The sequence below is a fragment of the Vicia villosa genome, linkage group LG3 (assembly GCF_029867415.1).
Source record: "Vicia villosa cultivar HV-30 ecotype Madison, WI linkage group LG3, Vvil1.0, whole genome shotgun sequence".
Lineage (NCBI taxonomy): Eukaryota > Viridiplantae > Streptophyta > Magnoliopsida > Fabales > Fabaceae > Vicia > Vicia villosa.
This window is the reverse complement of record NC_081182.1, coordinates 23,804,357-23,821,826: the sequence shown is the minus strand read 5'-3', so window position 1 is coordinate 23,821,826 and position 17,470 is coordinate 23,804,357. Positions and strand designations below refer to the sequence as shown.

Below are 17,470 nucleotides of genomic sequence, written 5' to 3'. Positions count from 1 at the left end.
GCCCATTCAATTACTCATAATTTAGATTTTGGAAGACTAAAGTAAATATTAAATTATTTAAAAAGAAAATAAAAATTATATAACAATAATAGTAAGATTTCTTAAAGTAGAAACTATTAAAATAGTAAGCTATCTAGAATTGTGACACTTGTCAAAATTGCCAATAAACTCATTTTACTTTATTATTATGTATATGTATGATGTATGATGTATGATAAACACTATTAACTATCACTCTGACCACCTCTAAATTCTAATCACACTAACTATCACTCCGCCAAATATTTGAACCACCTATGATCATCTTCAACCATCTCAATAATCACCACATCGACCACCTCCAATCACCACTTCAAACACCTCCAACCACTTTTGATCACTTATCCCCTCGTGATCTCTAACCACCACTTTAATTAACATCAACAACCATTATGAACATCACCATGATAACTATCACTAATCACCAATCACTAAAGGTTGTTAAAATCGCGATTAAAAACATAAATTCTATAAAATTTACATTTTTATGTCAGCATTTCATGTTAAATCGCAAGTAAAAATGTTTTTACGTAAAATTGTATCCTATAACAATTTTAAATGAATTAAATTGCTCTAAAATAGCTTAAATCATTGAATTTTGCTCTTTGACTAGACTTTATCTGTTTTTGTCAAATTTTAAAATGTCCAATTTATATTTTTGGTCATGAAAACTTCTCCCAAATTTTATTTTATTTTATTCACATTAAACGACTTCTCTCACGCGTATTTGAGAGAGATAGAATAAACCAAAACAGTGAAAGGTAAAAGGTTTTGAACCCTAACTTCATGTGTACTACGAACATCTGTCATTGAACCTTTATCATCTCTGTTTGCATCTGACATTGGAACTTTATCATCTCCGTTTGTATCTGATGCAAAAACTTCATAATCTATTTAACGACAGGATTCTCTGAGCCTTCAAATAATCTTTTGGATCACTCTTGATTCAAGCAATCCTCCAGCTTCACTTTCAAATAATTATTTTTTAATAATCTTTTGGATATTACTTTTAAGATTTTGTGGATAATTTTATACAAATTTATGAATAGTACACTTTACAATTATATGGTGATTTAGTATTTTTTTTTTCTTTATAATTTAGTTAAGGTTTTAAATTATAAGATAAACTCTATAATTTACATTTCGATATTAGGTTTCAATTTTATGTTTTGATTTTACCTAAACAAAACTAATCAAGATAAAAAAAAAAAGATTGATTCTGACACCACTCTAAACCATCATAGATCATCACCATCAACCATCACTCTACTCACCACCGTCCAACAGCCAACCACATATATTAAAATTAATAATAAACAATTATATTATATATTTATAATTTTTTTTATTTTTTTTAAAAATATGATTAATTTGTAAATATTAAAAACTTATTTAAATTTATACAATGAAAAGATATAAAAACAAAAAATATATATTTCTCCAAGATTAAACTTTCACTAGTAATATACATCTTCTGGGTCTGGTGGTGATACAGTTTCATCGTAAGACATCAGTTGCGTGGGAGAAGACTTGTAAGCCGTCAAATAAAGAAGGGTTAAATATTATTTCTCTGGATAATTGGGGGTCTGTCCGAATTTTTTAGATGCTTTGGAATCTTTGTCGAAAAACTGACAGTTTATGGGTGAAGTAGATATACTGCTATTATCTGAAAGATGAAGACGTTATGACTGTTCCTATTCGTAGCAGTTGCTCGTGGATTCTTAAACGCATACTCAACAGCAGACAAAAGGTTGGATTTCTTCCTAGGTGGAACAGTATGCTACAACATGATAAGTTCCAAGACAAAAAGGTGTATCATGAGCTGAACACGGATCACCCAAATGTTTATTGAAAGAAGTTGTTTTTAATAAAAGCGTCAGGCCTCGTGCTAAGTTCACTCTTTAAACGGTTTTGTCACAATAAATTGGTCACTAAGGAAAGACTGCACAGGTTTGGTATTCTTGACACTAAACTTGCAACTACTGCACTGAAATTAAAACGTTGAACCATCTTTTCTTCTCCTGTAAGACGTTCTTTGCTATTTGGTCCTATGTGCTTGACTGGATGCATTTGGTCTGTATCCCGCTGAATTGGGATGAGAAAATTCGTTGGGTTCTCAATGCTAGCAAAGGTAAAGTTAGTAAAGCTGAAGTCATTAAATGTGCGTTTATGAAGGCGGTTTATCGTGGATATTTAGAATAGTCTTAGAAATTATAGCAATGTTATTGGGCACAAAATTATAGGCTTTGTTACTTACAGGTGCTGAATGAAGAATAGTCTTAGAAACTACATAGCATTTTATACTTCCTAATTACTCTGTTAGTTGTTTTTGTGGCTGAATCGTTTTTAAATCGCCTTTGTTCTCATTTGTTTTTTTGCTAATGAAATAAAGTTTATCATTTTCCATATATATATATATATATATATATATATATATATATATATATAATATATATTACAGTAGTATTTTAATTATTTAAATGCCTAATAAAATGAACTATTTAATTAAAATATATGTTTATCGTGAATATTTATTTTGAAGTTTTTGTTTAAAAATTATTTTGACTTAAAAAATTTCAGAACTCAAAACTAACTTAATTTTTAAAATATTTTGAAACTCAAAACAAAAACTAATTTTAACTTTTGAAAATTTTAAAACAGAAAAAAGGGTGTTACTATTGATCAGGTACTGATTACCGAATTCCTAACAATAAGAACCTACTTTTATACTACTATATAAGTGAAAGTGAAATATAAGACATTAATCATTGGCAACCATTGCATCAGCAACAAGGCTATCCTGCTTCTTAATAATCAGCCTATTTATGGAGGAGCCTTCCTTGCCTGATGAAGTTTCTTCGGCATCAACAATGATTGAGTCCTCTTCTCTGAAATCTCCCCTTAAAACTCCCATAGCAATTTCATTTTCTACCATTTGTTGTATTACTCTTTTGACTGGTCTTGCCCCAAAATTTGGATCAAAACCCAATACACCAAGAAGATTAACAGCTTCTTGTGTATAATGAAGATCAATTTTCTTCTGTTTGAGCCTGTACTTCACACGTTCCATCTGCAGCAGATTATAAAACATATATTTACACACATATTCAGCAATTAGTAAGAATCAAACAAAGCGTTTCACAAGATACCGTCTCTTTTTCCAATCCCATTACCAAGATCATATAGTAGTTTCTACACACTTAATAAAATGACAAAACATAGATTTTATTATAATGGTGCTGTTAGTGTTGTTCTCCTATTAGAGTAGGATAGATGAAATATGCATTTACAAGTTATAAAAATAAAAACACCAAAACCAACTATTTCACTCCACATTTTCTACTCTGATAAAAGAACAAGTCGTCCTTATAAAAATCATATTACTATAAAATTTTCAGACTCCAAAGAAAGGAAAGAAGTAAGATAATGAGGTTGTTAAAGCTAATATGAGCACAGAAATTACCTGAAGCTCCACTATTTTGCTGATCTCATTGGAATCCAAAGGCTGGAAAACTATATACTCATCAATTCGATTCATGAACTCTGGGCGGAATGTTTGCCTAGCCAACTCAACAACTTGCCTTTTCATCTGATCATAAACTACACTTTTGTCATCCTGTGTGCTGCGAAGGGTTTCAAGTATGTAATGGGAGCCAATGTTTGAAGTCATAATCACAACACAATTTGTGAAGCTAACAGTCCTTCCTTGAGAATCGGTAATCCGTCCATCATCCAACAATTGCAACAAAATATTGAAGACATCATGATGTGCTTTTTCTATTTCATCAAATAGTACCACAGAGTAGGGTCTTCTGCGGACCACTTCAGTTAGCTGACCACCTTCTTCATAACCAACATAACCAGGTGGAGCCCCAACTAAACGTGAAACTGCGTGTTTCTCCATGTACTCACTCATATCGATTCTAACAAGAGCATTTTCTGTGTTAAACAAGTAATTGGCCAAAGCCTTTCCAAGTTCAGTTTTGCCAACGCCGGTCGGACCCATGAACATAAAACTTGCAATTGGCCTGTTTGGGTCAGACAATCCAGCCCTTGAACGGCGAATTGCATCAGCCACCGATTTTACAGCAATATCCTGACCAATCACCCTCTTATGAAGAACCTGTTCTAGCAAAACTAACTTTTCTCTCTCTGTTTGTTGGAGGTTTGATAGTGGTATACCAGTCCATTTGCTTACAATCTCAGTGATATCAAGGTCAGTGACCTCTTCACGAAGAAAAGATTGTCCAGAGTTTTGGAAGTCAAGTAGATTCTTTTCAGCTTCTTCTAATTGGCGCTGAAGGGACATCAAAGTTCCATATTTGAGTTCCGCAGCACGGTTCAGGTCATAATCACGCTCAGCAGCTTCCATCTCTAGGTTGACTCTATCAATCTAAACATGGTTAAAACATGTAACAACCATAAATTTATTGAGTGGTGACGGGAGAAGGAGGGAGGGGATTTATGATAATGGCGACACAAACCAAATATTACCTCTTCTTTGATTGATCTTATCCGAGTCATTAAAACTTTTTCACTGTCCCATTGTTTTGCCAATTCTTTCTGCTTCTGTTTAAGTAAACTCAAATCATTTTCAAGCTTACTTAATCTTTCTTTAGAAGCCTTGTCAGTGTCATTTTTCAAAGAGAGTTTTTCCATCTCCAACTTCAAGACCGCTCTATCTATTTCATCCAATTCTGTAGGCTTAGAGGTAATCTCCATCTTCAGTTTCGCAGCAGCTTCATCGACAAGATCAATAGCTAAGAGGAAAAAAATTAATTACATATCAGAATCAACAAATCAACCAGAAAACTTCCCAATCTGATGGCATCAAGTGACTACTTTTAACTTCTAAAATATAATAACCAGAGATCTGAAGGCTTAAGAAAGGGGGGAGATAAGAGACAATTACTTTTTCTTTTCATTATGAAAAGCTTGTTATTTTAGTAGGATTAAAAAATCCAAAATAGTAAACAGAAAACTAAACTGTTATAATAAATCAACTCTTGTCATATAAATGCTAGAGTCAAAACCTACCTTTGTCTGGTAGGAAGCGTTCCGTGATGTATCGATCTGCAAGGACTGCGGCTGAAACAAGTGCACTGTCTGATATTTTGACTCCATGATGCAATTCATAGCGCTCGCGCAACCCTCGGAGAATGGATATTGTATCTTCAACAGATGGTTGACAGCAAAATACTTGTTGAAATCTACGCTCAAGTGCAGGATCCTTCTCAATGTATTTTCTATATTCATTCAATGTAGTTGCTCCTATACATCGAAGTTCACCCCTTCCAAGCATTGGCTTCAACAAGTTTCCAGCATCCATTGCACCACTTGTAGCTCCTGTTAGTTAACCGAATGGCCAAAAACACCATATTACTAATTAGTTAATTGCAGAGCTGAAACAGAACTAGCGTGGACAATAATTGATGAATCAGAATGTCACGCCAATCTGGTTAAAAGTGCAGGCAGTCATCAAAGGAAAATGTACAAACTTAAAAACAGAATATTTGGTATTTACTATTTAACTAATTAAAATATTGATTATAGAGTGCATATGAATGGTTATACTCATATTGTGTTTTAGCAAGTAAAATGTGCACAATATTTTCAATATTGAGATTATAACTTGTACACTTGAAACAAAAACAATATACCAACCTGCACCAACAACAGTGTGTATTTCATCAATAAACAAAATTATTTGCCCATTTGATGCTGTAACTTCCTTCAGGACAGCTTTCAACCTTTCTTCGAAATCTCCACGAAACTTGGCACCAGCAAGCAATGAACCCATATCAAGGGAAATCAACTACAAAGCACCAAGAGTGAACGCAAAAGTTTAATACCAATTTAAACAAAAAATATTACATCCCTAGAAAGGCTTCCTACTTTAGACACCAATAATGGGTCAAATTCTTCTTTAGACTCTGGATGCTGAAGATTAGAAAGAGCTTTATAGCAACACGGCCCCCTTTATTACAATATTACATTCCTATATTAAATAAAAGGATGTATACCATTCAATAAGATTTTGCAAGGTCAATGATGAATTCATAATCTGTTAAGAGCCCGAATAAAAAGCTTGATGAGGATCAAGAAAACTGCAAGAGTCTCAAATAAGAAAAGTAAATACTTGTGAGACAACAATTTTCAACAGCTGCATTCTCAAGTTATATTTTCCACACCACCTTAAATGTATGTATTAAAAACAAGATGCATGCTTAGTATTTTAAAATATCTAGGAGATCTTCTCTATCTTTATGTGTCGGTAGTAGGGTAGAAGGGAACAAGGGTACTGTTTACAAATTATAAAGTTTCTAAGTTTTGTGCTCAATCTTCTACGATACAAAACAAAATAAACCTAATTACATTCAATGTGAGAAAAAATGATTTTAGGGTTTCAGAAAAATATGACACCACCAGAAAGCGCTAGATTAGACCTTTTCGAAAAAGTTAACACAATCAGCCAGCATTGAGACTTGACATTATGTCAAACACGTAAATCAATTTAAATTGTCATTTTATAATCAAGTGAAGAGAGCAAATAGGAGTTCAACCTTCCTGTTCATCAATGGCTCTGGAACATCTCCACGCACTATACGTTGTGCTAATCTGCAAAAACAGTGAAAAAAGTTAAGCATAATCAAATGATAAGATACATACAACACACGCAGCAAAGGTAACATATAATTCGGCATTAAAAATTTACGGTACTGCCACTCTAAATCAATCACATGTATAATGAAATTGTTGCACTTTTTCAATGTTGGAACTTGAAGCAGTTTGATTAAAAATACTACAACTGTGCTTGCAATCTATACATCCCATGGACAGAGCTCATTGCAATTACATGAAGTATGTATCAGAAAATTCAGGATATATTACATGCTTTAGGATGAAACCATGATTCAAGAATCAAGACTGAGTACTTGACTTAATTCCAGTGAAGGAAGATGTTTTAAATGCGTGTTAGAAAGTAGCGCAAAAGAAAAAAAATTCCTTGGTAATCAAATCATTCTGCTCTGATAAAACAATGCACACGTCTCTCTTGAATATAGCCTTTCCCAGAGAGTGGATTTTACAGATAAAAAAGTAAGAGACAAATAAATCGGGAATCTAAAATACAAGAACAAAATGCATTCTAAGCATATAGGAGGAGGTTACCAATAGCTCCTAACTCAATAGTAACAAACATGTGAAAAGTCAAAACTGTGCATATAGGAAGAATAGGCAAGAGAATAAGGCACAGACATAATGAACAATAATAACAAGAAGTCCTGTTATGTAACAAATTTGAAAGAATTGGTATAAAATTATGTTAGACAAACCCTTCAGCAATTGCAGTTTTCCCCACACCAGGTTCACCAATAATAACTGGATTGTTCTTTGTTCTTCTTGACAATATCTGGATACAGCGCCGAATTTCATCATCTCGGCCAATGACAGGATCAAGCTTTCCGCGCCTAGCAAGTTCAGTCAGGTCATTTCCATACTTGTCCAATGCTTCATATTTCCCCTCAGGATCTGTACAGATATTTCACAATAATAATATAAATTGTTACTCAGAACTGCTGACAAACAAACAAAAGTAACTAGAAAGGATACCAGCACAAACAAAACATAATTTCCCGGAATAACTTCATAGTTCAAGTAATAGCTTAGATAGATATAATATTAAAAAGAAGAGAGGGGTACAGCTAATGATTTGAGCATCAAAATCAGGTTTTGATTCATAACCTGAAAGCTGGTAATGGGTCGAGCACAAGGGAAATCAATATGCACTATAGTCACACAGAAATTAATTAATACGTACAACAGGTTCTTTTATATTAAAATATGACTAATTTATAACTCAGTACATGGGTTATTAGTCCCATTTACACCATAGCTTATAAGAATCATAAGCAAACATGGGTCTTTTTATTTTCATCATATCAAACTCAATACATTTGTATGTTTTTATTACGACTTTGTTTCTTTTTATTTTCATCATATCAAACTCAATACATTTGTATGTTTTTATTACGATTTTGTTTCAAGTGTACGCAGAATTTTAACTTATAGCTTAAAAGGATAGAACTAATAATGCCCTCCCATATTTCTTCTAAAAATAAGAAACCATAAAATGTAAACGCGTACTTTGATCAGTCACTCTTTGACTTCCACGAATAGCCTGTACAGCATCCTTCAAAGCCTTCTCACTAAGCTGAAGATTTTTAAATAACTGCTGCCCAAACCTCTTATCCGAATGAAATGCTAGCAAAAGGTGTTCCACAGACACATACTCATCACCCATTTCTTTCTTATGCCTTTGAGAGTTGTCCAAAACGGAGCTCAGATGCGAACCAACAACAGGACCAGAAGTGTCACCTGTAACCTGCCAAATAAAACGGCAGGTAAGAATTTTCCAGAATATCAACCAAAGTATGTTACCTTACCAGTAACCACATTGACATACCTTAGGTTGCTGAGCTATAAAGTTATCAGTAGCTTGTAAAACCGACGTGTTGTCCAATCCTGCCTTAGTAAATATCCTTCGAGCCAAACCATCCTTTTGCTCCAAGAGAGCTTTCATTAAATGCTCAGACTCCACAATTTGTTGTTTATTGACTCGCGCGGCATCAACAGCACCAAGAATACCCTCCCAAGCCATTTCTGTGAACTCCGACTGTGCAATCTAATCAAATCAATAACTGCTTAGTAACAGAAACACGTTCTGAATTGATAATATTTAAGTGCTTAGTAACAAAAACACGTTCTGAATTGAGTTGATAATATTTAAGTGCTTATTAACAGAAGCACGTTCTGAATTGATAATGAAATTGACATTACGGAAAGAGTGAGAGAGCATTGACGAAACCTGAGAAGCTCCGGCGGAGCGGTAGGAGGGATTAGAGGCGTGAAAATTGCGAGTGAAAGAGTGGGAAAGGAACTTAGCGGAGGTGACATTGGTGGTTCCGTTGATAATCCGAGGGCGTGAAAGAGGGATTCTCGCGTTGTCTGAAGCGTAATGGAAGGTTCCGTTGAAGAGTGGAGCGGAGAGGGGACGGGTGAGAGGGGGTTTTGTTCTAGAGGTCGTTACGGCGGCGATGACTGATTTGGTTAGCTTTGGAGCTTTTCTGGTTGCCATTGAAGATTGAGACGGTGGGAAAATGTTTGATTAGTGAGTTGCGTTGGGTTTAAGTTCTAGTTTTGGGGAGTGAGGTTTTGTTAGAAATGATGGAAGAGAATGGGTGTCTCTGGAAGCTTGGAGAAGGGGGCAAATGATGCTTATAGAAATAGAATGTTCTAATTTATTTCACTTCGATGCTTATAGAAGGAGGTTTTGTTATTTTACATTTTGTTCCGTAAATATGTTTAGGGAATTTTTTTAACCGAATTATTTGTGAGTTTTTTCAAATGTTTTCCAATTTAAAATACTTTTGTAGATGCATTTCTGAAAAAATCTAATTGTTTTGAGAAAAAGTTGTTTTTGGAGATGTATCTACAAAAACAGAAACATAACAAAAACATAAATATAATTGCGTCGGGTGTCCAAAATATTATGGGATAAATTGAGATATTTTCTAAAATTTTAATATTCAGTAATATCCAGGGCCGGCCCTGTGGGTGTGCGACAAGTGGCACCGCACAGGGCCTCAAATATTTAGGGTCTCATAATTAAAAATATAATACTGTATATATTAAATAAATGATATTTTAGAGTATTATCATAGATGTCCGAGTGGTCAAGCGGTGGTTGTTTAGTCTGGCATAGAGAAATGTCCTTGCTTCGATTCCTACTTATCGTGTTTTTAGCAATTAATTCTATGTCCTTGCTTCGATTCCTACTTATCGTGTTTTTAGCAATTAATTCTTTTACTTCTGTAACAAAGAAATGGCACACTTCAACATTGATCCTATAATAATTAGTGTAGTTTATTTTAATTCTTCAATTATTTTATTATCACGTTATAATATTTTAGAATTTAAAGTATTACTTAAATTAAATTTTTATAAGAAAGATAATTACTTTTTGAACGATAATTACTTTTTTAGATACAGTTTTATAAGAAAGATTACTTTTTGAGGTATATCTAAAATATTTAATGATAGAAATTTGGATAATTAGATGTCAAAAATATTTTTTAATTATAAAAAGTAATTGAAAATAACTTCTAGTATTTTAAAAAATTCTAATAAAATCATTTTTTAAATCTATAACAAACAATTAAACTTCACATATGATTTTTCTATTTTTAATAGAGGTTATGACAACAAATATTTGTTATTTTTCGTCCATACATTTTTAATTTTAGTCTATTTTTTAAAATTAATTTATTGAAAAATGACTTTTTAACAAATGATATTATTAAATATTTTAAGATATTTCATACAATCAACTCAATTGTTACGATATTTTTATGATAAAATATAATGTAGTGTTGGATATGCCTTAACCTATTATTTTTAATAGAAAAATATATTATTTTTTAAAATATATATTATTCATTTTTTAATATATTATAAATTAAAATTATATATTATTATTTATATAAAAAACATATTTTTAAAATTCGAACAGGGCCTCTAAAATGTTCGGGCCGGCCCTGGTAATATCATATTAGTATTTTAAAAATAAAAATATAATTTAACAAAAATCTATATTTCTCATTAATAATTGATAGTGTAAAAGTATTTTACGCTCTCGTGCATATTTTTTTACCACAGAAAAATGGAAAATATATTTTTTATTATTAATTTCTTTCGAGATGAATATTTTAGTCCAAATCCACTTGTTACCAACCTCGGTTCACTCTTTTATAACAACTTCCACTTAATATTCAAAGAGTTATTTTAAATATTGTTGGAACATGCCAGTATTTTAATATGAAGATGAATTTGAAAAAAATTCTTAAATTTAATATTATTAAAAGAAAAAGTTAAATATACTTTTCGTTTATATAAATAACCTATCATTCAATTTTAGTCTTTATATAAATTTTTTTAATAATGTTTCTCTTAAAAAAATTCCGTTCACATTTTTTGTTACTACCGTCTATATTTTCTAACAGAAGTTGACGTGGCATGCCATGTTGCATGCCGCATCTTACTATTCTTCTTCTCCTTCACCGTGTTGTGAATTCGCATGAAGAAAAAATAGTCTCCCTTTAGAACTCAAACACATATGAAAATTTCTCAAATCTTAACTCTAACCCTAAATTTCCCTAAAGCATTTACATTGCATCTCTATTTTAGACAAAATTCGCAAAATTAGAAAACGCTCAAAAGTTGTTCGACGAACAATGTGTTACTTGAGTTTCCTTTGTGGAGTTGTATATTGTGATGAAAATTATTTGTGTTGAAAATTTTGAACTTCTCTATTGACTTGAGTTCACCAACCTGCACAAAGAAAATAGCATTTCATGGGAAAAGAATTGTTAGTGAATATTTTCTTCATTTTCCATCAAAAGAGTAAGCAGACGATGTCGATAGAAGACGATTCGTGGGATCTTCCTCAAAGTCAAAGAAAGATAAAAATGAGCTAAAGTATGCCCAGCCCATGAAATTAGATGTCGAATGAGTACGATTTCGAGCATAAAGAGAGAATAAAAAGGAACTGCAAGAATCTAGGTTTAGCAAGATAGCTGCCAGAAAGACTGAGCTTAGGTGCATAGCGCTTAAATAAGTGGTTGAAGAGTCGCTTTCCATCCCGACAATGACTACTGACTTTCCATTTTGGGGATTTCACTTAAAAGACTGGACTTCAAGCAGCAATGAGAGCAAAGGCAAGGAATTGATGCGCCAATAATCGAAGAATGGGGCAAGGCAAATTTCCAGACAATGGCAAGTGCTTGAGAAGGAGCTGTGAAAGAAGGGGCTGCTAGAGAATAGGGAGCTCTTGAAGAAGAAGGGATTGCGGGGTGAACGGCATTCTGTTGTACTACTAACACTAGCTGTACTAGAGTAGTTTAGTAGCGCCTTTTGAATCAAATAGGCGAGCCCTTTCCGAATCCGAAAGGCGAACAGCCCGCTTTGCAAGCAAATAGATAGCCCCCGCCCGTTTGAGTCGTTGCGAGCCGGAAAGCGTACCGGCAGTTTGAGTCACGAAAGGGCCGCTTGCTTAATCTTAATTTTATTATATATATACAAACAAAGAAAAAAAGTATTTTTTTATCCAATTGTTCATTCCTGGGAAGAGGAAGAAGCAGATAGAGCAAAGGCCTCCTCTTTCCGTCCACTCTTCCCGAAGTGAGCGAATTGCATGTAGAGATCCGTAGGGGCTTATAGTTTAATTGGTTGAAACGTACCGCTCATAACGGTAATATTGTAGGTTCGAGCCCTACTAAGCCTAGCACCCCCTTCTCTTCACCCGATACAAGAAGGCAGTCGAAGTCCCCTCCACTCTTAATTTTTTGGGAAGACATCGCGTTCCTAGTCGATTTCCCTCATGGCACTGCCCCCTTAATGCTACGAAGTTAAGCAGGCATAGAGACCAACCATAGGGTATCTATCCTGTGATCCAACCCCGGCTCGGTATCGGTAGTCTCAGTCTTTCCCTGCCCGCCCTGGTATGAGTTGAGAGTCTAAGAGGGAGTCTTATTCTACTCTAGGCTCACTCCACCCCCTGTGTTGTCTTATTTCAGGAGGGACTAGATTGTTAAGAAATCCCTGACTATGTCTTTGGGCTAAAGCCTATAGTTCTCTCCTCACTAACGGAAGTCTCTTAGTAAGTAGCATCAGCTCTTCCGGGGGGAAAGCCTAAGTAAGGAGTATTCGCGGGCTATCCACAAGCATTAGTTCTCCCCCTGACCTGCCTCCCAACCTCAAGATCATCAGCGGACGACGCCTTCTTCCGAAAGTCCTCCCTCTTTGCTTTGCCCCAGCGAAAGAGACTGAAAAAGATCCGTATCCGATTCCTCGGGTCTTGCTGCGTCAGCTACCGTAGATAGGAGGCTTTAGCCTATAAAGAAAGCAGCTTAGTAGTAGGAAGGAAGCAAAGAAAAGTATGCCCTACATGTCAACAGGGTGGAAGTTCAAAGCATCGAAGATGAGTACATGGAAGCACCAATGAATAAAGTCCAGAGTGCAGATATAACCTTATCGACAGAAGACATCTTGCTGGACAGGAAGAAGCATACATAAGCGGCCCCTTTATCTCACCGGTGACATCGGCGAAAGAAAGAAGGCTACCGCGGGACCCTGGGGCCTCCATCAACGTGATGCCACTGCGGGCCCTAGCCGATCTAGGAATTACTTCCTACGAGCCGGCTAAGTCAGACCAAGGTGACTATTCCGGGGTACAATGCCGACTCGCAAAGAGCCATCGGCAAGATTCGTCTCTTGTGTGTGCGGATCTGAAGACTGAGGTCACTTCTTACGTGATTGACGGTGACACGTTTTATACTATCAAAAATTGTAACAGCTTGTAAACAAAAAGATAACTTGTACATATTTTTAACCTTAAGTTTAAGCTTCAAATGATGCAGTAAATTATTGCATATCACTTATAGTTTAAAGTATCCAGGTATAATGAATGAGGCGCTACTGTAGTAGCTCTTTCTCCAACACTGTCGTCGCCGTCGTAACTCCTCCTCCAACACCGTTGCAACTCCTCCTTCTACACCGCCGCCACCATATCCCTTCCCCATGTGTCGTCGCCGCTTCCGCCTCGTCACCCACCGTCGCGTTCTGAACCCGTCGTGCCTTCTTTTCTCTCATCGCATTGTGTCGCTCTCTTTGTCAATCACCATGTATTCCTCTTCCGGTGATAAGTCCGAGCATGCTTCTACCTAGGTCGACAGCCCCGCCAAGTCTCCATCTTCTTCCAATAGACATGAGTTTCACCCAACCCTTATTACCTTTAACATCAAAAACACCATTTCCTTCATGCTCACAGAGTGGTCCATCACATCATTCTGCAACCAGGAAAAGAAAAATCTGCCTCCATTAATATTGATTTTGCAATATGGATAAACCTTGATTCCACCATCTCTTTTGATCTCCTTACCACTACTTTGGAAAGGGATCCACCACCATGGATGTCTGGTAGCGTTTAGCTGATATTTTATAGGACTACCAAAACTCACATATTGTTGCTTTTGAGCATGACTTCTCATCCACCCGCATGGAGGATTTTCCTAATGTATCTGCCTATTGCCAACGTCTCAAGCAACTTTTTGATCTGTTGAAGAATTTCATATCACCTATTAGCAATCATCGATTAGTTCTTCAACTGGTGTCTGGTCTTTCTGAGCTGCACTGGGGATTGCTACCTTAATCTGCCAAAGAAATCCACTGCCATCATTCTTTCAGGCTCGCTCCATGCTCACCTTGGAGGAATTTGGTCTGGAAAAAATGCACATCACTAGTTCTTACACCGCCTTGCATACTGCTGCTCAACGCAAGTCCAATGACTCGTCTCAACAAATCACCAAGCATCGTTAGAACAACCGCTTTGGATCCAATCGTAGCCGCAACAATTAGAATTGCAACGTAGGACATGGATAATGTGGTGGTTCACGCTCTGATGGTCCCTTAGTTGCAACTCCCTCTCAGTCCTCTCAAACATGGCAGCAATATCCATCCAAGTCTCCTTGGGGATCGAACCCACCTCCTCGGGGTGTACCTCATTGCCTTTACCCTACATCTTAGTGGACTCACCCTACCGGACATTCAAAGCAACCAAACATCCTAATTATGTTCAACTAACATTTATCATCTGGTCCTTTGAATTTTATAAACTTATGTATATCTATCGTTATTTTATTTTATACTATATCCGATAGATATTTCAAACTCAATCATAAAGTATTATATCGGGCACAAAGTATTGGTCGACAACATACTATTATTGTAGTTGTTATTTGTTCTAATAATAACACGAATGAATTAAGAGGTAGGTGCGACAAACAAATGCTTACTTGTGAGAGGGAAATAAGTTACAAGAACACCGGAAAGCCAATTGTCACTTGTAGCAAAAGGGTTATGTATTTTTTCCAATTGAAATCAATGTCAAGTGGTGGTGGTGGTGATGGTTGGATCGTAAAGATTAGATGTGATATCCACAATCATGATCTAAAAAAAAATTAGATGGTCATGATATACTCAGTCATTTATAATTGAATGAATGACAATTTTTAAATAATACGATGAAGTATCACATGGCGCCGAGGTTCACAAAGGACACAGTGAAAGATAAAAAAATATGAAAATCTAACAAGTATCATGCAAGTGTACAAAGAAATATATACATATTGATTGTGCGCCTAAAAAATGTGATAGAATTATTAAGATATATGACTCAAGTGAGAGATTGTTGAAATATTTTTATATTTAAATATTGTTTAGTTATTACATTTCAATAATATTATATATATATATATATATATATATATATATATATATATATATATATATATATATATATTAGCTATTTATAAAATTAAGAACCCTACTAGATTAAATGATCAAAAAAGTTAAAAAGACTAATTAAATTTCTATTAATTAATTAATTAATTAATTAATTAAGGGTTTTGCTAACAAGTGTCCTCAGGGTAGGGGTGGCAAAACGGGCTGGGCCCGCCGGGTCGGCCCGTTTGACCCGCTATTTTTGGTGGGTTGGGCCGAGGTTTTCGACTTGGTGCCTTAAGTTGGCCCGCCCCCGTCTAACCCTCCTAAAAACGGGGCGGGCGGGGCGGGTTTTACCCGCGGGCTTCTAGTTAAGTTTTTTTATTTAAAATAAAAATTGGACAATCCAATTGAGGAGCCCAATTCACAATTTTTTTTCTATTAGTAAAAAAATTAATATTATATTTTGACATCCTTTTAAAATTAGGTTTTTCCATATTAGGTTTCCCAAGTTGTTTCATCTACCGCCGTGTATGTCAAATTATTCACCGTCATTCTATTTGATCATCCAAACTATTGCTTCTATTTTATTCTTCTTTCTCTAAAGAAACACGTTTCAGGTAACTTTCAAATCAATCTTTTTATTTCAATAGACCAAATATTTTTTGTTTTTATCGATGACTTTGTTGTAGTTGAATGGAGTGGGGCTTTTGTTTTTATCGATAACAATATGATTTCCAATTAATAGTAGAGCATAAAACTTGGATAGATATTGTGGTCTTTTTTCTCTACAACTGTTAACTTGTTAACAACTATATTACTATTATTTAATCCTATAAATTTTACATCAAAAAGAACCTTCACGTGTGACAGGGGGATATTATAATTAGTGGTATACTGTATTATATAATCTTGTTTAGAAGTTTCACATCAAAATAACCTTCTCATGTATAATTTGAATATATTTTATTATTAGTGGTATGTATATATATATATATATATATATATATATATATATATATATATATATATATATATATATATATATATATATATATATATATATATATATATATATATATATATATATATATATATATATATATATATATATATATATATATATATATATATATATATATATATATATATATATATATATATATTCACGGTTTTTCACTATTCTTCAAATTTAGACACATTTTTTATGGTAATGAATATTTGCTTGGATGAGTAGATGAAATATACTATCTTTAAAAATATAAAATTACTCATGAGTGAATATATATTATTATAACTTGATGAAGGTTTTTGTGTAGAAATTAATTTGGAAAAACAAAGTGTTTCGTGTATCACAGATTTGCAGTCACATTTTTTTTCTTTTTTCTGTTAAGACAAGTTTGAATAATGAAAAAAGTGATACAAGACTTTAGTACAACTAAACCACTAATTATAAACCAAAATCTTCTAGTTTGAATAATGAGAAGTGATACAAGACTTCTAGTACAACTAAACCAAAATCTAAATATGTAGTATTTTTAAAATATTATTTATGTTTTTCCATCTTACCGTTATGTTTTTTTTATTAAACCACTTGAATATTTTTTTATATTGTTATAGGTGGAAGCTTAAATGGATTCACAAACGGTTGAAGTTGCAGCTGCTGTGGTAAATTTGGAGCATGTTAATGAAAATGTTGAATGTGATGATGAAACACCTGAAACTAAGAGGATCAAAACGACTACAGCTGATTGTTGGAAATTTTTCACTAAAATTGGCCCTGGTGTTGATGGCGTTAATAGAGCAAAGTGCAATGGTTGTGGAAAGGTGTTTAGGGCAGGTGGTAAGAATCATGGGACCACGACACTAAATCGTCACATGAATAAATGCCCAAAAATCAAATATGATGATGTTGGTCAAGTCATGATCGACTTACAAGGTAAACTTAAGACTCTTGCTATAGATAAAAAAGTGTCTAGAGAAATGTGTGCTATGGCCATAATTGCGCATGACTTACCATATAATTTTGTTGAATTTGAATATATAAGGAATTGGCTTAAGTATTTGAACCCTGACTTTGTTGCCATTACTCGAA

General features: G+C 34.3%; 1 protein-coding gene across 1 annotated transcript; it reads right to left on the bottom strand.

Moving 5' to 3' along the window:
• Nucleotides 1-2,670: 2,670 nt before the first annotated feature.
• LOC131660662 (chaperone protein ClpB4, mitochondrial) lies at nucleotides 2,671-9,322 on the bottom strand. The gene is made up of 10 exons (XM_058929952.1): nucleotides 8,906-9,322; nucleotides 8,504-8,722; nucleotides 8,185-8,422; nucleotides 7,374-7,569; nucleotides 6,603-6,657; nucleotides 5,704-5,854; nucleotides 5,077-5,385; nucleotides 4,534-4,799; nucleotides 3,503-4,432; nucleotides 2,671-3,109 (listed from the first exon to the last, which is right to left on the bottom strand). The coding sequence occupies exons 1-10, from the start codon at nucleotides 9,173-9,175 to the stop codon at nucleotides 2,801-2,803; spliced, it is 2,943 nt and encodes a 980-aa protein (XP_058785935.1). The 5' UTR covers nucleotides 9,176-9,322; the 3' UTR covers nucleotides 2,671-2,800.
• Nucleotides 9,323-17,470: the final 8,148 nt, after the last annotated feature.

What these genes read in the sequence shown, in the direction of transcription:
- LOC131660662 (XM_058929952.1), bottom strand. Translation starts at nt 9,175, where the DNA reads ATGGCAACCAGAAAAGCTCCAAAGCTAACCAAATCAGTCATCGCCGCC. An exon ending in TTATAGCTCAGCAACCTAAG is followed by an intron (nt 8,423 to 8,503) that starts GTATGTCAATGT and finishes TTTATTTGGCAG; the next exon opens with GTTACAGGTGACACTTCTGG. An exon ending in ACGCTTCCTACCAGACAAAG is followed by an intron (nt 4,800 to 5,076) that starts GTAGGTTTTGAC and finishes TTTTCCTCTTAG; the next exon opens with CTATTGATCTTGTCGATGAA.